Source organism: Podarcis pityusensis (assembly GCF_964106645.2).
Source record: "Podarcis pityusensis genome assembly, chromosome: 5".
Taxonomy (NCBI): Eukaryota; Metazoa; Chordata; class Lepidosauria; order Squamata; family Lacertidae; genus Podarcis; species Podarcis pityusensis.
This window is the reverse complement of record NC_138032.1, coordinates 49,877,835-49,904,651: the sequence shown is the minus strand read 5'-3', so window position 1 is coordinate 49,904,651 and position 26,817 is coordinate 49,877,835. Positions and strand designations below refer to the sequence as shown.

The 26,817-nt window shown below is 41.1% G+C and overlaps 1 protein-coding gene across 9 annotated transcripts; it reads right to left on the bottom strand.

Moving 5' to 3' along the window:
- Nucleotides 1-26,817, bottom strand: PLEKHS1 (pleckstrin homology domain containing S1). Of its 9 annotated transcripts, none has more exons than XM_081006022.1 (16): nucleotides 26,565-26,817; nucleotides 22,226-22,271; nucleotides 21,165-21,241; nucleotides 20,934-21,040; nucleotides 18,465-18,599; nucleotides 15,364-15,418; nucleotides 14,678-14,734; nucleotides 13,553-13,660; nucleotides 12,483-12,587; nucleotides 11,291-11,374; nucleotides 10,385-10,485; nucleotides 8,101-8,301; nucleotides 7,300-7,401; nucleotides 3,109-3,244; nucleotides 1,110-1,188; nucleotides 1-311 (listed from the first exon to the last, which is right to left on the bottom strand). In XM_081006022.1, exons 2-15 carry the CDS (start codon nucleotides 22,251-22,253, stop codon nucleotides 1,120-1,122), a joined length of 1,365 nt encoding a protein of 454 aa, XP_080862148.1. In that variant the 5' UTR covers nucleotides 22,254-22,271; nucleotides 26,565-26,817; the 3' UTR covers nucleotides 1-311; nucleotides 1,110-1,119. The 9 variants fall into 9 exon arrangements, with proteins under 9 accessions (XP_080862148.1, XP_080862152.1, XP_080862151.1 ...); XM_081006026.1 differs by having other exon boundaries at nucleotides 13,559-13,660; XM_081006025.1 differs by lacking the exon at nucleotides 26,565-26,817 and adding an exon at nucleotides 26,392-26,489.

The following is a 26,817-nucleotide window of genomic DNA, read 5'->3' as shown; positions in this document are numbered from 1 at the left end:
TGGGATGGCAACATCTTTGTTTTTGGAGCAGCGCAGAAACTCTGAAAGGGTTTTAAATACATGTATGGATATTCACAGCAGTGAAATACCATTTCTTCTGAATACCACTGCATTTCAAAAGTTGCACAGGAATAGTCCTGTCCCAGTCTGGTGCGGTTCACTGAGTGCTACATGAGGAGAGACCACCGCCATGCTACTTTTTTTATGAGACAAAGTTCTGGTGTCTTCACGGTGGGTTTTTTTTTTGGGGGGGGGGCACTGTTTTCAAGTCTTCATTTGTATTTGACCTAAGATCTTGGCCAATGAAGATTCTGCAACAAGTAACAAATAAAAATATTTTTATTACATGTGGATCCTGCCTTTTCACAAAGAAACTCAGAGGAATTGAAGTTCTTGATCTTGATTTACAAAATGTCTGGATTGGATTTTGGAATCAGCTGATTCCAGAACCACTGTTCTGAGAATGGCTGCTTGACCTGGCTGTCCGTGCATAAAGTTATCTGATATCCTGTTTTATAGGCTGTAGGCCCTTGTACATGTTGTATGCCCAACCTATGCTACTGTGCCCAGTTTGAGCTGGATTTTGGCATCATAGACTATATTGGCATCATAGACTGGATTTTTGGCATCATAGACTATATTTATTTACCCACCATTCATATGTTTCATTTTGAATGTAATAACATTTCCAATAGATCATATAGCAATACTTTTTTTAATTGCCACCAGCTGCTGGTGGTTCAGTTGTTAAAGTATGAATGCAAACCATTGATATCCCATTGCAAAAATCTCTGCACTATCATTATGAGGCAAATGTAGGCTGGGAACTCTAGATTTGCTTCATAGCATATATTTCCAATTGAGGGGATGGGGGATCCTGTGTTTTCGCTCTAGTGCTGATAATAGGCATGATAGAAAAGTATAAATCATGCTAGTTCTGGAATAAGTAACATCTAGTTCTAGAAGGAAATGGGATAACAAGCCAGTGAAATCAGAACACTTGGATTAAAACTCCATTTATCATGGTAAACTAAGCCTGCTTACTACAACGTAAATGAGTTGTTGATGACTTTTGCATAGAAGAGTAGGCAGGTTCGTCACACACTTACATTTTCTCCATTAGGAACATTTGCATCCTTGAGCATGTAAAATTTTTGAATCTGGAAGCCGACATACAGTCAGTTTCACCTTTTGGAAAGAAAAAAAAATGGAGAGAAAAGCACTTACCACGTTACTATTTATAGTTTACAAGCCTGCACCATTGTGTTAATAGAATAGTGATTAGCAACTTTGTATATACAATTCATAAACTTATCTTTTCCCCATATACCTTTGCAGGTTTAAAATTATTTAATCTTAGTGGTGAATTGCAGTACCGCACAGCTTTGTGAAGTTGGGTGTCCACAGAATCCTGATGCAGGCCATGAGAAATTCAAGGTTTTACAATGAGTGGTTCTCCACAAATGGTTTTGACAGCCAGACACAGAGAAGCGTGTAGAGCCTGCAACTGCCAGCACCAATACAATATGGAAGATCTCTGGGTAAAGTGATTTCAAGGCAGTGGCAAATAAACTTTGAGGTAGTGTGGTATAGTGGCTAGGGAGGTGGGACTAATTCCTGGGATATCAAATACACAGAAATGTTTGTGTGTGTGTGTGTGTGTGTGTGTGTGTGTAATAGGCAAAATGGTTATCTAGGAGTAGGTGATTGGTTAAGAATTGCACAATCTAGCTACTTCCTAATATTGCAATGTATGCCAAACAGGGAGAGATTACAGATTAACATTTACCAGAGTATGAATTCACAGTGTTAAACCAATTGTTTTTGAGCCAATATAGCCAACTAACCCATGATCACCTATGATCACCTAACCTGAACCACATTAAATGATTACTAGTGATGCAGTGTATCTTTAATCCTAATACATACAATATAAATGAGAGGTCTGGAATTGCCTTAAAACCAACAGGAGTCTCAACAGGAGATGAATACCAATACCATTGCTTCCCCATTTTCCTTTTCAACACATAACCAGTCTTCTTTTCCCCCAAGATCAGTATGAAGAATTTTCACCCAGTGCTATTTTTTTATTAGTCCCACCTTCCCTAAATTCCCTGACCCTGTTTTCAGTTTTCCATCACTTCCACTTACCTTTCTGTTCTCCACTACACTTCTGCTTCTTCCATTGCTTTCTCCAGCTTTCCACATACTAGATAATTTCCCCTTTGTCTTCTCTGCCACCTTGGCCCCTTGGTTCAGTTGCTCACATTTCATTTTGCTTGTCTGCTCAGCCCTTCTTCATTGTGTACATTTTTCTTCCCAACAACAGATCAGCCCATGCTGTCCCTGGGCACTCTGCAAGACTCGTGCTCTAGTCCAAATTAAACTTCCCACACAGCTTGTATTTTTTGCTGGCACTGCATTTAACCGACTGTCCCTCTAAGCAGGTAGCCCAGCTCATGAATACTCTACTATGAAACCTATTATTGTTGGGGGTGTGTGGGGGTGTGCGCCTATTTTTATCAATGGCTTTTAATGAAACTTGATGTGATTAAGATGCTTGAGTTTTATTACACTTCAGGGGTGCCAACTTGAATAAAATATTGGGCGGGCCCAGGTAAGCCTCACCCCACATAATCGATCACATGACACGGTGCATGCACACCATTTGAATGGCAATGCCTATCAACTTGGGGGTGGGGCCTTGGCCCCCTCAAATATTTTCTGGGGGGAGTGAAGCCCCCACAGCCCCTAGGAGTTGGCTCCTATGTTACACTGTCTTCCATTATGTTCCAGAGCAAAATCATTAGAAACATATTCCTTGGATAAGGTCCGTGCTCAGATTAAAGTGGGTTGCTGAGGGTAGGAAATCCACTACCATTTTTTACCCTGGTGTGAAACTACTGGCTGCACACAAGAGACCAACATATGGGTAGCCACATGGGAGATTGTATGCAGCAGAGGCAGCAGCAGCAATAATAATAATCATAATCATAATGTTAACCATGCTTTTGTCTGAACAAATGTGCTTGGATAAGCCCCACAGCTAATTGCCACAAACTAATTCACTGCTTGGTGGTCCTAACTAGTTAAATTGTTGGCTCTTACCTCCTTTCTTGTGGATCTAGTTATGAACAAAGACATTTCATCTATGCTCTTTGCATGCAGGTCGTTCACAGCCACTATATAATCCCCTTGATGAAATATGCATCCCAAGCGATGCAGGTCTTTCCACTGGGAGACACTGTAGTGAATTGGAGAAGAGGCAAGGGGGGGGGGGGAAGCATTGACTGATGAGGATTCTTGTTCACTTTGGTGATGGCTTCTGATCTGGCAGTCTAACATTCAAAAATACTGGAGAGTTGGGATGAAATTAATAGCTAAGCGGTTAATCCAATCAAGCAGTAGACATCCGTTAAAGCTTCCAAGCAGGGAGGTGAAATGGAAATACGCTATCAGAGTTTAGGGTGATCTCGGGGTACTCGTCTATAGTCTATTAAAGGTAAAGGGACCCCTGACCGTTAAGTCCAGTCGCGGACGACTCTGGGGTTGTGGCTATTAGGGGTCACAAATCTTGTAGAGGAAGCTTAGAAACCAGAGAGAATTCTTAATTCTGATCCTATTATAAACATGAAAGGTAAAAGCTTTTGGTGACCAAAATTAAAAGTAGTATGTCAGCCTAAAGATACTAGAACCAGTAACCAATGATCTATATTGAATGAAGGTACTAAATGATTTTGACCCTGTGGTTGTGATTTCTATTCTACATTAAAAAGGTAAAGGGACCCCTGACCATACTACTTTTGAATTCATTCTTTGAGTTGGGAGAAAGTTCTCTAAATTGCTCTTTGGCAGTTAAGGCTGCTGAAAGTTGGAAGATACATCTTTAAATCAAAATGAATAATATCAAGTATTCAAGCCTCCGGCTTTGTACACATATAAAGTCCAGCAGAAATTCCAGTAGACAATCTGGGGGTATTCTGTTTATCTCAGCCCAGAGACCTAACATAATTGGCCCATTAGGCTGGTTGAGCAATTTTATTGCGTGTTGAGGTCCCCAGGGCCACCCCAATAACTCACACATCACACAGAATTTTTGTTTAAGATTTTTGGCATAATTTTGGCCACAACTTTATTAAAATACAAATTTGTGAGTGGCTGCTTAGGCATTGGTTGCGACGATCTGCCCCCACCATGGGGGACAGACTGACATTCCGCACGATGCGAAAGTCAGAAAAGGGGAATACACTTGGGGGTAGCGTCGGCGCAGGGAACCTGCCCTCAGCCCTTCCCAAATGCAACCAGGAGCTCATTGCTATGGCCCGAGCCCCCTTGTCAGAGTGGACAAGCAATAGTTAGCCCCCAATTCCTTTAACGGAATCCCTTGCAGCAGCAGCATTAGAGGGGCAGGCACAGCCAATCCATGCCCCTCAACTAACCAAACCATAAACTAATGCCTAACCGCGAACCTTACAAGTTGTGATGATTTGCTACGCAGTAGGCAAAAACCAAATGGCCCCAACCAATCAGCCAGATGGACAAAATTCCTACCAGGCCCCTGCCCCAAAGCAGACGACCCCATGACAGGCATAGCAAGGTCAAAGTGAACAACCCTCTTCTAGGGAGGGAGGGACGGGCAATCCGATGCACGGGCGAAAAGAGGAAGCCCTAGCCTCGTGCAAGAAGTTTTAGCATTTCTGGCTGTCAATCAACAAATGGCAACATTAACTTCCTCCCAACAACAAGGGAAGCCCCAATCGCATCAGTGGCCAACAATCAATTAGCCCGCCCCCAACTTTGGAGTGTCCTGGCGGCCCCCACCGCAACACGTGCTCTCTGTGAAGGAGAACATGCTTTACGGCATTCCAGTACACAGCCCTAGCCCTGGAAGTTTAAACTACCTAGATTATCTAGTCACATGCCAAAACACACTATCTATTTAAACACACACACGTTCACACACACATGCATTATATGCACTAAGTAGGAGATTCTACCATCTCTGTAAGTAGTTTACTGCATTGCTGAATTGGTCTGATAGGCCATTTTAAGGTAGATTTCCTTTTCTGTCACTTCATTCCATTACTCTTTGCTTTATCCTTGTTAAATGTAGTCAGCAATTGTTCTCCACCTTCTTTCCAGCACTTTTTAAACATTGGATTTTTTTTTTATTTTTTTTTGATAGGAGCCTTCTTTCTACTAATCTGAATATGCCCATCAGCTTTCTGTGACAGGGGGACTTCCTCTCTGAAACTTGTTGGGAAGAATTTCCTCCCATCACTGACAAGGCCTGAGAAAGTGACTTTCTTGTGCGCAGTGTGCAGCAGGCATGTGAAGTACATCAAAGGAGAGCAGAGAGAGTCAGACTTGCAACTGAGCACTAGAGAGTACACAAGGGAAGGCACAGCAGGAGATGAGCTCTAGGCACCTCTAATCTATGTCCATTTCACCCTCCCTTCCTTTCCTCAGTCACTGATACTGATTTTCTAGGAAGCACACTAACTTCCCTACTGCCTCTGCAAAATATGTGAGATAATGGAAATTCTCTACTTTCTTAACCTTCTCTTGGGAATGTTGTAGGATATCTATGAAAATAGGAGTGGAAATTGCCAATGTTCACTTATTTGTCCCATGTACAGAACAGAAGTCTTATCTGGTGAATATGATCAGTGTTCACTGCTGTTGTACCTTATAGTCTGCAAACAGTATGTAACTGATGACTTTTCTCCCCTCCCTACCCCCCACCACATTTGCATTGTGTTTTCTTTGCACTGAAATATATGGATGCAAAAGCATAATGCCACCGGACTGTTTGTCATATGGAATAAACTGTGGTAGAGAAAGTGTGACATCTTGTGGTCCACAAAGACTGTGGAACAGTTTTATGTGCTTGTAAATTTATTTTTATTTCAACTCCCTCACCAACTCATTAGTATGGGAATGCCCAACTGAAGAATATACTAAGAAATGTGGGGATTAAAACTTCTGTTTTGTGTTACATAAAAACTAAGTTGGTGATTTGCAAATTAAAACCTAAACTGCCAAGCAGCAGTTTTCAGTGTTTTAACAAATTCATTTCTGGTCTCTGGCAGGAATGCAAAACTAGCACTCCCTAAACGACTTACATAGCCAGCTCTCCTGAACACTGCAAAATGACAGGTCACCATATGAAGTATGTATAAAAACAAGTTAATTTAAGTATGTTGTTCACCTGCCAGTGAACAGATGTTGCTTTTGAAAAAAATATATCCCACTTTTATTTCTTGGCAAACCTGAAGAGGGTAACAATCAAGAACAATAACAGCTAGATGTTAAATAACTTATTTAAAAATGCAAAATAAAGTTCACACCCAAAAATAGACTGATCAAAAGGTCAACTCAAAAGGTTAAATATAAAGATAGATTTTAGATTGATTACAAGGCAGGGCTCTGGCAATCTTCTTTGGGACAATCATTTCACACTTATATGACTTGTATTGAGAAAGACTAGCATGAGCTACAACAGCAAGAGCTACAGCAGATTTCACACAGAACAGGCTAACAAGAATAAAGAAGTGTGAATGAGTGCATGTGTGCATCTATATAATAATAATAATAATAATAATAATAATAATAATAATAATAATAATTTATTATTTATACCCCACCCTTCTGGCTGAGTTTCCCCAGCCACTCTGGGCGGCTCCCAATCAAGTGTTAAAAAAATACAGCATTAAATATTAAAAACTTCCCTAAACAGGCATATGGATACAAGTTGTGGGGGATCAATAGCAGCAGTGCTGCTGTTCTCAGGTCCTGCCCGCAGGCTTCCCACAGGCATCTGTTTCACAGCTGTAAGAATAGGATGATGGACTACTCAATGGGTCTTATGCCTGATCCAGCAGGGCTCTTCTTAGGCCTCATCCACACTTACCTTTGCTCCAGGTGTCTAGGCACAGGTTCAGGTGTTGTTGGGTTTTTTGTTCCCAATGCTCTCCCTGGGGAAAACCTGCATTTTACCGCCGAGTGGGAGTAAACAGCAATAGGGCTTTCCAGATTGCTGTTTGCTCCGATTCAGCAGTAAAACATGGGCTTTCCCAGGGAAAGCCCTGGGACAGGGGAAAGCTCAGCCCAGTGCCTAGAAAGCCTGGAGCATGTGTGGGTGAGCCTTAATTTGGGTTAATTTATTAATATTAACTTGAGCTGTCTCTTATGAAATTGATCAGTAATGATGCGGTGACATTGCTGGAACTAACCAAAAAAACTGATTGCTTTTTAAGAGCTGAATGTACAAACCAGCATGAAAATAAGAGGCCTTACCATATACGCCCAGCGGCTTTGACAAGTGTCAGGCAGTTGGTGAAATCACTCCGGGGAAGGAGAATATCCACCTCTTCCAATTTGCAGTCATCTCTGACTTTACTGAAAAGAGGAAAGGCGTGTTGTGAAACCCAAAATGTGTGGCTAATAAACCAGAAAGGTACCACTGCAAGTTGTTGCTATTAATGAGAGCCACTGCCAGACAGTACTGAGCTAGAAACAGTCTAAATATGTTCCATGATAACCCACACAACCAGTCTTACAACATTCTATATCTGACTTCTTTATCTTCTTATATAAAATAGGGAGCTTTTCAAAACACTTATATTCTGCCCTTTCAAAACTCAAGGTGATGTAAGTGTGCGTTAGAATACAGCTGTAAAGCAGTGTGTAAGAAAGGGCTCATTTCTTAACAGAATCAAATTATTGTCGAAGCAAGAATCATAGTCATTCATTTCCCCTGCACCTTTGCAAACTACGTGGAACAATGGAACAAAGTCCAATGTACACTTGAATGAATTCAAAAGGCTCACATGGTGGGGAGATAAAGGTTAAGTATTCTTTTCTGGTTCACATAATGGAGCAAAGAACTAACTTCAAAGCATTGACATTGACTATTGGACTGATTGTATCACTTGGAAATCAGGACAATGGAAAACCCATTGAAATAGAAATGCATTTTCTTTTGCTCTCAGGGAGTTTGTGAGAAATACAGACATAATTACTAATATATTGAAAATGTAAATTATGCACATGTATCCAGCCATCACTATCCACAGGAAACACTGAGAGAATCCACACCTGAGAATAATGGACAACTGAACCACAGACAGAACTGATAGCTTCGGTGTTTTTTCTGGTTTCCAGGTCCTTGGTAGTGGTGTTGGTTTCAAAGGCTTGTCCTCTATCACCTGCAGATTCGTGCTATCTTCCTGGCCTTCAGGAAGGGTCGTCGATTCATTGTTTGTAGGTTCAATTTTTACCTCCGCTACCCCTGAAACTCTAATGAGTAAATTATATTACTTTTAAAAGGAAATGCATCAACCATGTCTATAATTTTTTTTTTTAAAAAAAAACTTTAGCCTGGGCAGCAGACTGAAGCTGCACAATCAGTGTATGAACGGAGGGGTAGTGGGAAGTGAAGCACAATTGTAGTGCCAGATCAGCCCTGACAGACCCCCAAACTTTGGCCAGTTTTTGTGCAGAAAATCAACACACATGCAAATTGTACATGCCCAGTCTTTGGGTTTGATCCAGATGGGCAGAGAAACCCTAACCTGCCATTCTAGAGGGGGTTAGGATGTGGTGATGGTGTCCTGGCTCCACTGCAATCTGCCAACAGGGGACCTCCACCACCACAGAGGTCCCCGCTATAACTGGATGAACAGACCTACGGTTGGAGGTATCTCTGCCAGTTTTAGCTAATGGAAAGCCCCCAAACTGAGAGTTTTGGTGTGTGGGGGTGACAAGGATGGTGTGGAGAAGGGTCCACCAAGTATCTGCTGGATCCTAAGCCACTCCAGCTACTGATGCTGGACTTGATTTAGGCCTCTCTGCTGCACCATCCTGAAGCCGGTGCAGGGAAAAACTGCAGTTTCACAGCCACCTCTCTTTCATGGCTAGCACAAGTGGGAGAGCTTTGGATGTTTCTCTGCCACTCTATTCAGCCCCATTGAAGTCCCAATGATTGAAACAGACCTTTGTCATGAGACCTGTATTTTGCAAAAAAAAAAACAACACGGTAAAGATTGGACATGGGGAGTAACAGCTTTTACAAGTGCAGGCACTGTGCATGTGATGCTACCAAGGTGTGGAGATCAGGACAGAGCCAGCAGGCATGAACCCAGTACTACCCCACCAGCATAGTGATGGTATGCAGTCTGCACGGAGTTCCTGAGAGTCTGACTTGCTTGTGAGGAAGGGAAATCTGACCTCAGCCACTGCCCAGAAAAGGCTTACAATCCATAGGAACGTCCAGCTTGTTCCAATTTCTGGGACATAGTTATTGTTTGAGGGTTTCTAATCTAGATGGAACAAGCGGACTCAGGTTACACTAGTCCACAGCCTTCAGCCAGGACAGTACTTGCCACGACAACCCCAAATCACTGAAATGGACTTTAAAACAGCTCTATAGCATGCTTTTGAGTCTACATGAGTTGGGTTTCTTAGAGGATCCTAGGAATGATCCATGAAAAATGGTACAATGACTGTCTAGCAGTTCGGGTGCTAAACCAAACATGAAACTGAAAGCTAGACTATAGTGTTACCTCCCCACAAAAATAACACCTGGAGCAAAACCTTAACAATTATTTGAATCCTCGCTGAATTTGAATGGCAACAGAATCCATACAATGAATTCAGGCTACTGGTTCAACTAAAAAAAAATATCTGTGTGGTGGTTTACTTACTGGCAATGAGCCGTGAGTGTACCCAGCCAATGTCTTGGAGGATTTTAATATATTTTGTGTTTATCCAGCTTCTGTACTATGGCCTTTTCCAGGGCTTCGAGGCACCAGAAGTCCTGGCCATCTTTGAGCAGCTACAGTAACATGCCAAAAGCTGATTCAGGGGGAATTATGTGATTGCTGTTGGCATGTACATTACTGCCTTGCCAGGGCTGATGGGCTTGGAAATTGGCACAGACTGGTTAAGACAAAGTAGCTTCTACAGGATCAGCTCCTTCTGAGGAGAGGAAGGAAGGAAGGAATCTATTCAAGATTACAAGAGTGATCAATTTGCACCAGCAGTTACTGGTAATAATACTATCTTTCTGGCTATGTTAATTTAACACCTAAAGGTAGACATCACTTTGTTGTGAGAAAGAAACAGAGTGCCACAGTAGACTAAAATGTTCTCCCCCAGGTGCAGTAAAGATGAAGCAATGATGGTCTAGCACAGAGATGGGGAACCTGTTCCCCTCCATGTGTTTCTGCACTACAACTCCAATCACTCCAGACCAATGGCCATGCTGGCTGGAGTTGATGGGATTTGGAATCCTGATCTAGCAAAAGCTTTGCAAAAGAAATCCACGAACTATTGCTTCAGATAAATTTAGGAGCAAAATGCACCATGCTTGAATACTCACATGCATCCCATGGGCATGTATTCTTCAGGTTCACCAACCTTTTCCTTATCTGGGTTAGTAGTCTCTTCTGTGGTGCTGAATTTATCCTGCATATCATTCAGCTATGAAAGTAAAAAGCATATGCAAAGTATATTAACGTATCCAAAGGAAATAAAAACTCAACTTTGTTAAAAGCGGTGCTCTCAGTACTGTTATTGAACCCACTAATACATATGGTCTAGTCTGTCTGGATAAAACTGATATGCCACTAAAGCAAAATAAGATAACTCTTACTGCTTCATGAAAGACTTGGTTTCAGCAAACTACAATCGTTTAATTTCTGAAGAAATTCTGAGTACTGGAACAACTGCAAATCTTAGAGGGGGAAGAGGGTTGATTTAGAGGCAGAAGACCCTAAACAGTCATGAAACAGCTGGAAGCTTTGGGTAAATCTCTACCACAGGTGAGAGCCACTGCTGTAAAGCACATTTTGCATACCAAAGTTCCCAGGTGTAGAATCACAGAATTCTGGAGTTGGCAGGGACCTAAGGGTCTTCTAGTTCAAACACCTTGAAATGTAAATTCCTGTAAACCAGGAAACCTAGACAGATGGACGGGGGTATACATCATCATCATATAATGATAATGATAATTAATATCCAGCTCTAGTAACAAATTGTTTCAGATGCAAGGGCTGGGAAAGACCTCTGAATAAGACCCTTGGAAGTTGCTGTTAGTCAGAATTTATAATACTGGGCTCTGTGGACTAATGTTCTGACTCAGTATGACGCAAGCTTTATACAGTGCTACGAGACTAAACTGGCATGGAACAAATCTGCACACAAGATAAAGGATTCTGCACATTAAAAAGAGATATAAGCATTACTTCATTATTTAGAACAGAGCAAATAATGATATATACGTTACCGTAGCTAGAATATTTGTTGGACAAGCATAGTAGTCCTCCATTTCGGATTTTTCCTCTGACTCTTGATGATTTGTCAGGTGTCGCTGAAACAAAAGTACAGACATATTTACAGTGTCATTATTCTTTGCTCATCATGCTCTGAGAAAGGTCAAAATGGATAATATGCAAACACTTGCTCTTTTTTGGCAAATGAAACCAGCAATGAGGAAGACCTGCTGCCCCACAAGAAAATCAGAAGTGAAACACTTATGAGGAATGTAATCAGGTTGAGATGTGCCATAACAACATGGAGAACAGCTGGTATGAATGTACTCAAACCCGCTGACCTATGACAGATTTGTTTCTAAATTGTTTCAATTCTATTATAATTTAATTACTTTTAAATTATTATATTTTATATGTTTTTGGCTTTCTGTATTTTATCTCTGTTTTTTTCAATTTGTGCAAGCCACCTTGAGTCCTGGTCTGGGAAAAACACGGGCTATAAATAAATATAATAATTATAGGTAATTATAATCATATTATCGTGCCCATGGATATAAGTTTCTAAGCACGTTTCTGCAATGGAAGCATTATGGGCGACTGTGTGGAAGCCAGGGATAAGGAGAGGCAAGTGGGTGTGAAAAGGAAGGATCAGAAAATGAAGAAATAAAAAGTAGCAAATAATCACTAGCAGGGACGCGGGTGGCGCTGTGGTCTAAACTACAGAGCCTAGGGCTTGCCGATCGGAAGGTCGGCGGTTCGAATCCCCACGACGGGATGAGCTCCCATTGCTCGGTCTCTGCTCCTGCCCACCTAGCAGTTCAAAAGCACATCAAAGTGCAAGTAGATAAATAGGTACCGCTCCGGCGGGAAAGTAAACAGTGTTTCCGTGTGCTGCTCTGGTTCACCAGAAGAGGCTTAGTCATGCTGGCCACATGACCTGGAAGCTGTCTGCGGACAAACACCAGCTCCCTTGGCCTATGGAGCGAGATGAGCGCGCAACCCCAGAGTCGTCCGCGACTGGACATAACGGTCAGGGGTACCTTTACCTTTACCTTTAATCACTTGCAAACCCTTATTTTATTTTATTTTTTAAAATAACTGAGCAATGCCTCATGCAACTTTCTCCACTACACGATGCATGGAAGTGATGCAGTAGCTGCTTCAAATTATCCATACAGTTCTTCCAGTCCCACTTTCAACACTCACTAGTTGCAGTACTGTCAGTGACTCATAAACAGGGGCTTCTTGGGAGGATTCTTGAGTAATAGGCTCTGAATAGGGCCTCTTCTTGGAGATGGATGTTCCTATATCCTGCAGCGCAACAAATCAAAACAGAATAAAAGAAAGCATAGTTTTATTTCAGGGTGATTCATTAAAACTAGAAATTAGCCCTGTTCTTTCTGCTGATAGAACACATTTAAGCAAAATCAGGTACTTGAGTTGTAGTTCTACTTTAAAATTGTTATGGGTGTGGAAAAGAAAAGGAATAATATTTTTATTTTATTTTTAGCACTCGCCCAGACAAGTTTATTTATTGCACATTCATCCTGATTTTCTTTCACAAAGCTTACCCAATGATTAGGCTATAAAGGTAAAGGTACCCCTGCCCGTACGGGCCAGTCGTGACCGACTCTGGGGTTGCGCGCCCATCTCGCTTAAGAGGCCGGGGGCCAGCGCTGTCCGGAGACACTTCCGGGTCACGTGGCCAGCGTGACGAAGCTGCTCTGGCGAGCATGCACCAGCACAGCACACGGAAACGCCGTTTACCTTCCCGCTATAAAGCGGTACCTATTTATCTACTTGTACTTAGGGGTGCTTTCGAACTGCTAGGTGGGCAGGAGCTGGGACCGAATGACGGGAGCTCACCCCGCCGCGGGGATTCGAACCGCCGACCATGCGATCGGCAAGTCCTAGGCGCTGAGGTTTTACCCACAGCGCCACCCGCGTCCCTGGAATTAGGCTATATCTAGTCTTTATTGTGCATTTATTCTGATTTGTTTGTGGGGAAGTTATATGACAATGAGTACCTATCCTGGATTCATCGTGACTTATTTGAATGGTGTTTACATGCATTCCCATTCATTCATCCCTCAATTTTCAATGCATTTTCCAATTAGTGCCAAAAAAACTGTTTCTTTTTTAAGATGGATTTGTGGCACCGGGGAACAGAGCACTTTAATTGCGCAAACCTAAGTTTTCTGGTATGCCTTGAAATCCTTCCCATGAAATACTGACAGCCTGGAAGCACCCTTAAAATGAAAAAAACAGTATATAACAACCACCTCATATTCATTGTCAGGACACGGTTCCTTCTTGATGATGTCAGCAGCTACTTCATCAAGACAAGCTGGTGAAGATTTTGACCGACTTCTCATTTCTGGTTTCTGGGTCAAGAAATGAAGCAACAGAGTAATTTCACATAGTTAAAACCTTTGTAATAATATAAAAGTTTATCTCTTCCATGCCCACCACGATGTGAATAAAGATCACCCCACAACCTATGGAAACTTCTCCCCCTCAAGGCTCCTAGCTGAAGCTGAGGTAGTGAAGAATAGAACTGCAGAGTTAGACTGCAATGCAGGAATATGCAGCTGTCCCATACAGGGATCAAACCTGCAACCTTGGCGTTATCAGCACCACACTCTAACCAACTGAGCTATCTAAGCTAGTGATAAGCCTTCCATCTCTGTATGCACCTGCTTCCCAATAAGCGCTTGTCCCCATGCCTGAAAAATTGCCTCTGAAGCTGCATGCTATGAAAAGTCTAGTTTGTTCCCGAATGCAGCAAGTTCAGTTCCAGAACACTGGCAGACACAGAGGGAGGGGGGGGGGAGAGAGTCTTTTGTTATCTCCAGGAATTTTGGCTGCTGTTTAGGAGGGCAATTGATAATAACTCTACAGGAACTGTTTGAAAAAATGGCGACTGAGGTTTTGTCCTGGAATTTAGCCTGTAGATCCAAACAGCATCTATTAATCAAGCCTTTGCTAGTGAAAAATTTGGATCTGTGTAAACTGAGTTCTGATAGATCTGGGAGTGAGGTACCTGTGGTTTTCCAGATGTTGCCAGACAACAACTCCCATCATCCCCATTCCAATGCTACTTCAGTGTAAGATGACAATTAACCAACTAACACCAAAAAGTGGCCTAGCAAAGGATCATCTAATGACCTGTTTTATGTAATCTGTCTCATTTTATAATTACCTAGTTATTCATTTCCAGGAGATTCATAAAAGCCTAACAAAACACTTTTGTTCACAGAATATATGTAGTTGAAAAATAAAGTTAATATATGTGGAGAAGAATGGTGCTTAATTTACATTTTTAATAGATAAATTAATTTAAATGGCACTGCAATGCACTCCAATAGCACAAGAATGCAGCCTAGATAGCAAGCACCTACATTATGCTGTCTTTCCTTGGTATCACAGTAACTGTATCTGTAGCTCTCTCCTGCTCCCTGTTTAGAGATAAGATACAAATTCATTCCTAAAACTTCCCTTAGTTTGTAAGTAGGGATGGGGGAGAAATTCAATTCAGATCTTGTCTGAAGCTGAGTCAATCAAATTCCACACTTCACAAAACATTATGAAACCAAAGCTTACCTATTTTTTGAAATTGACATTTACATGAATATTGCTATTTAGCTCTCCAACCAAACAAGGCTTACAAAAATGCATATACTAGAGGAAAGCATGCAAGAAAAAATGAATAGATTGGTGAAAATAACAAATGAATATGCATTGTATTAGGGGAAATTGGTTGAAAAAATGCAAATGTGTACATTTCTCAAAAGTGCATATAAAATGTGCTTATTGGGAGAAATTTACACTAAAATGCTGGTAAATTTCCATGAGGATTTTTAAAAATGTGTCAATTGCTACAAAACATGGAGAACTGAATTTAAGACTGGAAAAATTAGAAACTTGAGAGAACTGAAACTGACAGACTCCAGTTGTAAGTTACAGTTTAGAAAGGAAAACCGAGCACTAGTAGAACAAATGATGAAGACATTTGTTATTATTTTTATTTTTAAAAAAATGTCAATGGCTGATGTTCGATAATTAAAACAGCATTGCAACCACTGACCTTTGTTTCTCTGCTGGTTGAAAACAGAAAGGTGGCCCAGTCCTCAACGTCCTTGCTAGAGAGTGAAATTACATTTTAAGGAGACAGATAAAGAAACAAAATATTAGGAATGAGATTGTATTCCTCTGAATTTTTTTTTTTTACTTTTAAGAAGAACCAAATCCTTGAGCAGCATCTTCAAGGTGCTCAAGGGCCTCCTCCCTATATGCCAAGGGGCAGAGAAACTTTTTCAGCCCAAGGGCTGCATTGCCTCATGGGAAAACATCAAGGATGGGAGTCACAGGCCTGTGATGGTTGTGACCAGAGTCAAAAGTGGCAACAAATCAGACTTTTAACTTTGTCAGGTAGGCTACATCCCACCTATGCAAAAGTCAGAGGTCTTTACACCCTACGCTCTACATCCCTTCAGCCAGGCAGGCAAGACAGTTCAAGGACAGGAAAAACTAGGATGAGGAAGGTATGAAGCAGGGCTAGTGAAGGAGCATGGCTTGGGGAGACTTCTGGGAGAAAGATTTGGAGGCCTCAAGGGCCATATTTGAGCCTTGGGCTTAAGGTTCCATAATCCCTGGCATGAGCAATACAGTGGTACCTCGGGTTAAGTACTTAATTCGCTCCGGAGGTCCGTTCTTAACCTGAAACTCTTCTTAACCTGAAGCACCACTTTAGCTAATGGGGCCTCCTGCTGTCGCCGCGCCACTAGAGCACGATTTCTGTTCTCATCCTAAAGCAAAGTTCTTAACCTGAAGCACTGTTTCTGGGTTAGCGGAGTCTGTAACCTGAAGCGTCTGTAACCTGAAGCGTATGTAACCCGAGGTACCACTGTATTGCTGAGTGATATTCAAGTAAGTTTTACTCAGAGTTGAATACTACCCTGGGTATATCCAGAAAACATCTAAAGCATTCTTGGACTCCAGCAGTTGGCCAATAGTCAGAAGTGGTGGGGCTTGTGGTTTGGCAAGATATGGAAGGCCAAAGTTAATCACCCATTATTTCAAGATTCTCACCGGTAATCCTTCACCATATAACCAGGGATGCCTTTATTCCATGGCTGTAGAAGATTTCAAATCTTAAAAGAATCTCAACTCTCATTCTCTATAGCCACCCAAATGGGACATACTTCTGATTAGGCATGGTTAGGACTGCAAACTAAGTAAATTAATTTATCAAATCTGCATAAATTTAGGAGTCAAAGCAATAGCACTGAAGCAAAACCCTAGTTTATTTTAAATATACACAGGTCCCGCTATTCCAAACACTTGTTATAAAAAAAAAATCACTTATCCAAAAATGAGGAATTAGTGTGCAAATTATACACACCACAGATCCATAGAGCTGGACCTGAGTGTAGCACTGAAAACAAATAAGCAGCCTTAAAGAAGCCTTACTTTTTGTGTTTTGCTGGTCCACGGCAGCCGTTTCACCAGAAACCATGGTGGGAGGAAGTGAGGAGGAAGGGGGAGAGATCAGACAAATAAGAGCAATTTTTTCTTTCCTTATTTGCCTTTGCAAGGTTTCAGAGGGCTTTCCCAGGTATTTTTGACATTTTGTCATATTCTGTGGTCAGGAACACATTTCCCCAAAGAGATCATTGGAAATGGTCAACTTGTTATGCTTATGAAACAAATTCCTGCAAATGCATTCTGTTTAGATAGTGGGACCTGCATGTAATGTACATCTGCAGCTTTTAGATGCACTACTTTGATAAAGAACAGTAAAAAAAAATCCATTATCTGCTTTATTTGGGCATCCTTTTAGCTGAACAAAAGCATTTTAATCAGTGTTTTAACCCAGACATAAAGGCATATCCATGCATTGGCCTGAGCATACTATGTGAATGGGAGCAGGGTGACTGCACACATTGAAAAGGATTAGATCTTCTAACCAAGACAATTATGGTTTGCTTAGCAACCTTGGCATTTCACACTAAGGCTGCAGCTTCCTACACTGTCAGGATGATGTTGTTGACTTGGGTTCCAAGCTCATATAGAAGGCATGCTGGAAGGCAAGTGCAGAGATAGCCAGACCAGTCTCTTGCAGGGTGGCATTTCAATACACCCACTGGGGACCCCACAGGTTCTGCCCCACCTTTATTGTGAGGATGAGATTCCCCTGTCTGATGGTGACTGTGATATCTATATAAAAAACAATGTTTCTATCAACCACCACCTTTTCCATTAGTTGCTGTTAATGTGTGGCTGTAGGCTATAGAGGGAAATGAGAGGAAGATGGGGCTCATCAACCTGGGAAGGTAGCCCATCTAGGAGAAGGAAAACTCTGATCCTAAACCTCTGCTGCCTTGCAGCTAAACTCATTCGTGGGAAGGCCTTCAGGAGTAAACCCTGAGGAAAATTCTGTACCCACTGCCTTGCAGGAGTGGTTAGAATCTTTCAAAGTAGCCTTTAAGGAAACTGGCACTCCATTCTAAGTTACCGAAAACAAACAAAGGGTATTTGTTTTCTTTGAGGTCAGACTGGTTTTGTTTCAGTGCCAAAGTCTCTGCTGGGTATTGAATATGCAGAATAAGGGGAGGAGAGTATAAGGTAAAAAGGTACCTAACAGGATTTGCATTATCTCTTTCCAAGCAGCACTGATTTCTCTCATAAGTTCTAGGTATGCTGACTCTGGGAAAATCCCTGCCGCATGTGTAATGCCAAAAGAGATTATTCTGTGGCTGATTCTTCTCAAATAAAGATTCCCTCATAATTTACCTTGTAGCACAGCTCTTCTTCTACTTCCGGAACAGCCTCTAAAGCAAGGGTTTTTCAGAAGGGAAACACACTATAATAAGTGGCTTAACTGGGCAAGAAAGGAATCACAGTAGGGAAACCATTCTTGATTTATTAAGCTATGGTGGCTCCTTAAATTTCCTTCACCTCCACTCATCTTGCTGTTCAAATGTATTTCACGAGCTTTGTAAACGTTGTAAGGGGAATCCTTTTTTGTGTAATATATATGATGGCTTGTGTGATAATTTCTTTGAGGATGTGCTCTGACCAATTTGAGGATCCTGTACCGGTATTTTAAATTTTTTTAATTCATTGCCTTCATACTAGCAGGTATGAAAGCTATACATACATATCTGTAAAGAATGGTGAACATACCTGTCTGATCCAATAAGATAGAAAACCCTATTTTCTGTTCTGATGGTCATCACTTCTGCAGGCTTGCATTTAAACATCTTCTTCACAACCGTCATTTTCTCAGGGTCACCTATGCCAATCTCTATTTCTGAAGTCCTGTTAGGTAAATATATGAAAGATGTACACAGTCTGTGTGGCTCATCATGTTAAAAGATGTCATAGGCAATGATCTAGCATTGTAAAATATGTTCTTGCGCGTGATGAGACTGTTTTTACTGCATGTCATTTCTAAACAAGTGTTTTGGTCTTACATAATCCAGAATGGGAAAAGCAAGTGCAAAATTAGAACTTGTCTGTCCCAAATTCTTACCCCAATCCATAGATACAAAAAACCTCAGAGACATGAAACATAACTCAACTTAAATATGTCTATATATTGTAGCACCATTATGAACCGTGGTTGATTCTTGAGATCCTTTCAATACAGGTTTTTACAATCATGTAAGTTATAATAGATGAAATAAACTGCCATCTTGTGCATGTCATAAAAAGCATGTAATGTGTAATATAATGTGGTATAGTGGTTGGAGTGTTGGACTAGGAGCTGAGAGACCAGGGTTCAAACACCTGCTCAGCCATGAAACTCACTGGGTGATCTTGGGCCAGTCACTATCTCTCAGCTCAACCTACCTCACAGGGTTGTTGTGGGGATTAAATGAGGAGGGAGAGAACTATATATTCCACCTTGTTTAAATTACGCCACATGGCAGCCTAATGCATTCTAGTACATTCCTTTTCCGATATAGCACACTCACAAAGCTTGGTTATTTTAACTAGTTATATAAAACAGAATCACATGAGGTTTTAAATGGGTAGACAAATGTGATATAATGATACATATATTTAAAACCATATTAATCCTGTCTCCAGCAATGGCCCCTTTTGGACAGAGAAGACTTGGCCACTGTACTCCATGCTCTGGTAACTGCCAGACTGGATTATTGCAATGTACTTTATATGGGGCTGTCTTTGAAGACACCTTAGAAACTTCAATTTGTCCAAAATGCGGCAGCCAGATTATTCATTCATTCATTCGTTTGTTCCTCAAAATTTATATAACGCTGAATTGTCAAAAACCTCAAAGCAGGAATGAACCTGTTTTGATTAATTACACAGAAAAGGAAAAGAATTTTAGATAAACAGCAAAGCACAGATTATTTAACTGTAATAGTTGAGTTGAAACTGCGAAGAGATAGGCACAAGTCAACAAAATTATAAGGGACTCAAACCGGTATGAAGGACTTTGCGCACAGAATATTTAAGTATTGGTTTGAACTTCCTAAAAAATGTTTGTTTAAGAAAAGTTTTTTTTCTAGTTTTTGTTGTTTTGCTTTGGTTTTTTTCTTTTCCTTTTCTTTTTCAATGTTGTTCTGTTTATCTTAGATGTTTAAATACTTTTACCGTGTATTTTGTAACACCTATTTTTATCCTAGAATATGTCGTTGAAGATCAAATTATTCTTTTTATTCTTTCTTTGTTAATTTTGAAAATGTAATAGTTTTTGTTTCAATTAAAAAAAACAAACAAACCTCAAAGCGGTTTACAAAAGATAAAACAAGGAAAAGCAAGGAAGAAACCACAACCACGCTTTAAAAACACACAAAACTTAAAACAATAAAGCAGATTAGAATTACCTCAGAGCATCTGGAGAGATGACTGGCTGAGGTTCCATTTTAGAACTCATAGAACCCTAAACAGCTGCACGGGTTCTCACACATTAAAAGCGCATTACTGTGAAGGGGTTGCAGGGCCACATGGATTAGCCACTCTCCTACCAATGCACCCCCCAGGCACTCCACCCCACCCCAGCTGCAGGGTCCCTATATGCATACCATCAGAGCTTCTTTGTGCAAAAAGTAGTTCTGATCAGGATTCCCCCTAGCATGGAGGCCTCTGCATGCATACATCAGGAAGTGTGTGGGACCCTTTTCAGAGCTGAATACATGGCTGACGAGGGGGCAAGTCTTGCTCACTGCCTCGCAGTGCTTTTAACCTGTGAGGTGGTTCAATTTCATATGGTGCTCCACCATGCATTTGGGAAGAACTTGGAGAAGAACTTTTTTTGAGGGGGCCAGCAAGCAGCAATTCAGGCAGTCAGGGAGTGTTAAAAGAAGCTTTGCATGGACAGGCGGAGTCCCCCAAACTCTGGGCGGCCCCTGTGTGGAATAACGACTCAAGACAACGTGCTATGGGATTAAAATTGGCCACAACTGTATTATGTTTCAATTGTGGGTAGACCTTGGCTCAGTCACTGGGCATTTATCCCTCCCAGTCCCCTGCCAGGGATCTAGATATCCCACCTGGGGAAGGCAAAGCCAAGCCTGTGCTAATGGTGCCGCATAGGGTCCAGGGGGCTGCGCGTGACAACGCAAAGGGCGCCCCCCATTTAATGTGGGGAGCGGTCATTCTGAGACATGGCTAGATACTTACTCATTGATTTCAATGTAACCCTTTAACTGGGCACCTTTAAGATACCTCAGGACATAATCGTTCTTGCCAGACTTGCAAAGGATAAAGTGTCTCCTTTTCCAGGAGTTCTGTTGGAAGAAAGGTAAAAGACAAGGAATGAGAAATACAGTAACACATTATGAGTACAATTATTATTGCTATTTGCTCATCATTATTATAGCAGCAGCACCATGGCTATTATGTCAACAGTACCTGATTGGAGAAAAGATGAGGAGGTGGGGATTTGATGAAGAAACCATGCTTGTAGACATCTCCATAACTACAATTTCCTGATAAAGAGATAACAGTAAGAAACATTCCATGTTACCTCCATAGGAAAAGAACCCTGAAGAGTGGATTTCTGTATCCCTTAGCCACAGACCCATAGTCAAGGAGGGAGAGAAATCCAATTCAAAATGACCAAAACAATGATATTTGTGTCTGAAGTAAAATATGAAATTGTTTTTGACCAGTCCTACCATGATTGGTCCAGTTTGATTTATTTATTGAAGTGCTTATGTTTCTCCCACTCACATAAAATATCAAGGCAGTGTACGGCAATTTAACAATTCCCAGCAGCTGGAGCAAAAATCCAATTCAGAAATTTGGTTGAAATCAGAATATAGACTGGAAGAACTATCTGAATATACGCTGAATGTTTAAAGGGGAGGTCGTCCCTTTGTTCCTACAACTCATAGCACATCTACTACTGGACCGGCAGGCACAATCCAAGATAAAATGGTTAAAACTATGTAGGGGAGCAGGACAGTCTGTATGGATGCTGCTGCTGGAAAACCCAAATCAAGTACTTGAAAAATATCACCAGTAGAAATGAAATATTGTCGGTGGAGCATCATGGTGAATCAGAAACAGGGCATCTTGATCTTAGGCTAACTCAGCCAAGCCTCATCCCTAGGACTCATGCAGCAACAATCCAATGCATGTGCAGAATGCATTTTCTACAACACTGAGTGAAGGGAGTCCATCCCATATCTTTGGATCAGAGGGCAGGGCTTTAAGTGCAAATGTGTCAGTTCCAATGTGGCTCAAGACCTGAATATCCCTGCCCAAATATGCAAACTCTGCCATGTTTTGGAACAGGGACATACAATACATGGCAGGGCCATAAAATTGTATGCTAATTTTGGTTGGAGTCACATACTGATTGTATCCATTAAAAAAAGAAACAGTGCATGTTGAGAAAAACATGAAAATTGCCAGGGAAACGGGTATGGCCTGCTGTCTGGATAAACTCATGAGACTCCATCTCATACCTATGCACATCGTTCGTGGAGCATCCATTTTGATTGCAAATTCAACCTAGTAAACAAACAAATAGTGAGGGTTAAAGACCACTTTAACTCATGTTTAATAGGTACTGGCCCAGTGCACCATCACTATAATCTAGGACTTTGTATAAACCACACCTTGCCTTTCCAGTAAGTACTTGCAGTTCCTGTTCAGATTAAATAAACAGAATATTATGAGGAACAGAAGTACTTAATTTTCTTTTTTGTTCTTCTGCTATGCGGTATATAAACAGAAACTGTAACCAAGCAGCAGTTTATCAGATGTTAACAAATATTTGTTATTTGTCAGTACCCATTAACTAGGTTAACAAAATATTAACATAGATGTAGATGGTGACTGTGTGCCAGAAAATAACTACAAAAACCCCTCAATTTATAATTCTCCCAAAACGATGCAATGAACATATAACATAAAGAACAGCAATATTTTATTCCTACAGTCCTTTCTTCCCACTTGCTCCATTGAATGTTTCGAACAATAAAATACAATTAGCATTCCAAGAACTTACACAGCATAAAAAGGGCAACAAAAGACCGTAAATTAGATCAACAGTTGTTTTTGAAATGAATGGATGGGTTACAATAATACCTGTTTACAATAATACCTTCTTCAGATCAAGGGAAGTAATAGTCCTGCTCTATTTTGCCTTGACCAGACCCCACCTGGAGTACTGTGTCCACTTCTGAGTATCACAGTTTAAGGATATTGACAAGCTGGAATGTGTGCAGAGGAGGGCAACCAACATGATAAAAGGTCTAGAAACCTAGCCTTATGTGGAGTGCTAGAGGGAGAAGAGAAGACTCCCTGGAAAAGACCCTGATGTTGGGAAAGATTGAGGGCACAAGGAAAAGTGAACGACAGAGGACGAGATGGTTGGACAGTGTTCTCGAAGCTACGAACATGAGTTTGATCAAACTGCGGGAGGCAGTGGAAGACAGGAGTGCCTGGCGTGCTCTGGTCCATGGGGTCACGAAGAGTTGGACACGACTAAACGACTAAACAGCAACAGAGGGAGCTGGGGATGTTTAACCTGAAGAAGAAAAATCTGAGGAGCGATATGATAGCCATCTTCAAATATCTGAAGGGTTGCCACATGAAAGAAGGAGCAAGCTTGTTTCCTTCTGTTCCAGAGGGTAGGACTTGAACCAATCGATTCAAGTTACAAGAAAGTAAATTCCGACCAAACTTTAGGAAGAACTTTCTGACAGTAAGAGATGTTCGACAGTAGAACAGATTACCTTGGAAGGGGATAGACTCTCCTTTATTGGAGGTTTTCAAACAGAGGATGGATGGCCATCTGTCATGGATGCTTTAGCTGAGATTCCTGCCTTGCAGGCGGTTGTGCCTTTGGGGTCCCTTGCAACTCTACAATTCTTTGATTCCCACCAATGAAACTTTGAAAATTTTAATTAAACAAATAAATACTTTTCAAAACTCTGGTAAAACCGATTCTGATTTAGAATGTTTTGGTTTGGTAGAAATGAAACAAGTATGAAGTAACATCAGAGGGACAAGAGGCATGAGGTTGTATCCAAAGCAGCACTAAGTCACATATGAAATGTGTGGTAGTAGTGGTGTCTCTCTCCTCTTTAAGCCTACACATGTTCACCTCAAATGCCTGAAGAGATCCATTTATTTCATGTGACTACTGTACTCACCATTTGCTCCTAAAAGTGGAGAAAGGTTATATTAGCAGTAACCACAACACAAAAGTGTATAAAAAAGGGACTCTGAACTTTCTATGTTCCCCTCACCAGAGTTCATGGGTTCAGCCATTTACTTGGGAAGCAGCTTGGAATTGGGGCTAAGAAAAGAGTGTCGAGAGCAACCAGTGTAGGGCAGATACAATGACTGCTCCCCACATTAAATGGGGGGCACCCTTTGCGTGGTCACACGCAGCCCCCTGGACCCTATGCGGCACCATTAGCATAGGCTTGGCTTTGCCTTCCCCAGTTGGGATACCTGGAGGTCTCTGCCTACCTCAGCCAGTTGCCCAATCCCTCCTGGGGGGGCATTGCCACGGTGATCAGGCCAGGTAGGGGGAGGGACTACCGTGCCCACACAATAGGGGGAGGATCTTATCTGGGAATCGTCAGTTGGCTCCAGATGCTAGCCCCATCGGAACATGAACTTGCACTATAGAAACTCTACAGAAACTCTTATTTTGTGGATGGAATAGATTACACACATTGCATCCAACTACTTTGTGAGACTATGCACGCACAGTTGAACTAACACAAGCCTGTAAATTAATTGATTTAAAACGCAACCCTGAAATTGCAACCATACCCAAACAAGATGTGTTGTTCATTCATATCCAGATGAGGACAAATCAACCTACCTGAAAGGAAAGTGAGATATTGCAAGAAATATATGCAATATACAATTATTGATCAATTTTGTTTTTGCTGGTGCAAGGACAAGTAAATAGGTATAGAGAAAGGAGAATTCCCTGGATGCCAAGATCCAGGTTTGGGCAAGTACTCTTTGGTGAGAGAACCTCAGCAGAGATTTAAAATCACAAAATATGCAGCAAAGTAAATAGAGGAAAGGTAGAGTGCTAGGTCTTTAAAATATGCCCCAGTGATGCATGCACATACACAGTTTGGCCTTTCTTTAGCCCAAAGGCTGGATCAAGAATTGGCCACATTCTGCGGGAGTTTTTTTTTTGCCAGCAGGGAGTTAGGTGACAGCTTAAAATTGGTTTGCTGTCTTCACCTATCAACCCAAACTTCCACCACTAGTACACACACACACACACACACACACACACACACAAACACACACACACTACACTTAACACAGATACCCCCTTTCTTTTCCCCACACCCTATCCACATGCACCCACACCCCATTCACACTCATTCTCTGTGAACTGCCCATGTAGAAAAATGAGCGTGGAGGCAGCCATGAGGGCATTGCAGTGTGTGCTCCTATGCCAATACAACCCCCAAGTCTATGATTCAATTCCCTCTTCCCCAAGCTGCTCTTTGCTTCCTAGGATAAACATACTGATAGCTATTTTTTAGAAGAAGAAAACACTATAGCTGAGCAATAAGCCTAAACCCGGCATTCCACTTCTCTGTCTTCTTCTCCTATCTCCTCTTCTGCCCAGTTTGACAAAAAGAATTCTGAAAACAGCAAATCCATTCTGGGACAATTTTATCTGAGGACTGATTATTAGCCTTAGTCAAGTTATTTCACTTTTTGGAAGGCAAGTTTGAGGGCGATCTTACTTCTATGCAAACTCACATTCTGCCTCTCACTTCCTGCTGTATTCGGAACAAACTTGAGTTGATTCAGGTGTTTTCTAAAGAACTCGGTCTCAGGAATACTTCCCATAAGATTCAATCAATATGCATTCAATTTTACTTGCCATCAAGCTGAATGACTCAAAAGATTGGTAATATATTGCTCTTTTTGTTAATATCCCATTTCTACTATTGACTAATCACATTACCTCAGTTAATGTCCTATTTCTCCTATTGACCTATGTTTGCTGCTATTTACTTATATTATCCCTCAGTTGTATTCCAGTCAAATTAATCTAATGGGTAACGTTTGGTGATTTCATTTTATTTTTTTAAGACCCCCCTCTTTTAGTGTGATGAGCCCTTGCAATTCTGCATTCGTAGAGAAGGCACAGAACAAATGATGGTTATTGCTACAATCCTATGTACACTAAGCTCAGTGAACTTAATAGGATTTATTTCTGAATAGTCTTGCAAAAGATTGAACTACGTGTTGTTTGTGGCATCAATGACTTCCCTGAATTAAAAGATCTCTAAACAAATATTTTTTAAAGCTAAAGACAGTATAACATTTTTCTATGTTACCACTTGGGTCTGAGCAGACACACACTTGGTCTTGGTAAAGTTGTCAGAATTAAGAATAAACCAGTGCTACATACCACAATTAAAAATATATTAAGATCAAGGCAAGGCAATATAAATGTGAAGGAATGCCATGATATACAGAGAGACTTATGAACTTACAGCAGAGAATGGTCACTGCAAAATGTCAATATATGATTAGAAGAGAGGGGTGGTCACTCTTTAAATCACAGCACATTTTCACCCACAAACTGGATTTAGTGGAAGAAATAGCTTTTACATTGCACAACTCTTACCCAAGTAGGCTTTGTTTTCAGAATTTAAAATAGTACAGTTAGCCTTTTTAGAACAAAATCAAAACAAGCCACTTAAGAAAAGTGTATGTATGAAACAGGAGGAGGAGGTTGAAATTAGATGATACTGCTAACTTTTACTCTAAATGAACATGAACATTTGTAGGGGTACTTACAGGCACTAGGTGTTGCAAAATTGAAGATCCACAATGTCAAACCACGACAAGTTATATTTTCCAAGTGCTCTGTTGCTCTTAGTTTAATGCTGAGCAAATAGAAACTGCCTCCTTATACCAGTGCGCAAAACATAGGCTGTACTATGAGTCATAAGGAAATACCCAGGCTTTTTCCTCAGGGCAAATGTACAACCTCCTGTCGAGCTGAAAGAAGTTTCAAATGGGGGAAAACCAGAAGTGGATATAGCATGCT

What these genes read in the sequence shown, in the direction of transcription:
- PLEKHS1 (XM_081006022.1), bottom strand. Translation starts at nt 22,253, where the DNA reads ATGGATGCTCCACGAACGATGTGCATAG. An exon ending in TCCACGAACGATGTGCATAG is followed by an intron (nt 21,242 to 22,225) that starts GTATGAGATGGA and finishes TCTCTTTATCAG; the next exon opens with GAAATTGTAGTTATGGAGAT. An exon ending in CAACAAATATTCTAGCTACG is followed by an intron (nt 10,486 to 11,290) that starts GTAACGTATATA and finishes TTACTTTCATAG; the next exon opens with CTGAATGATATGCAGGATAA.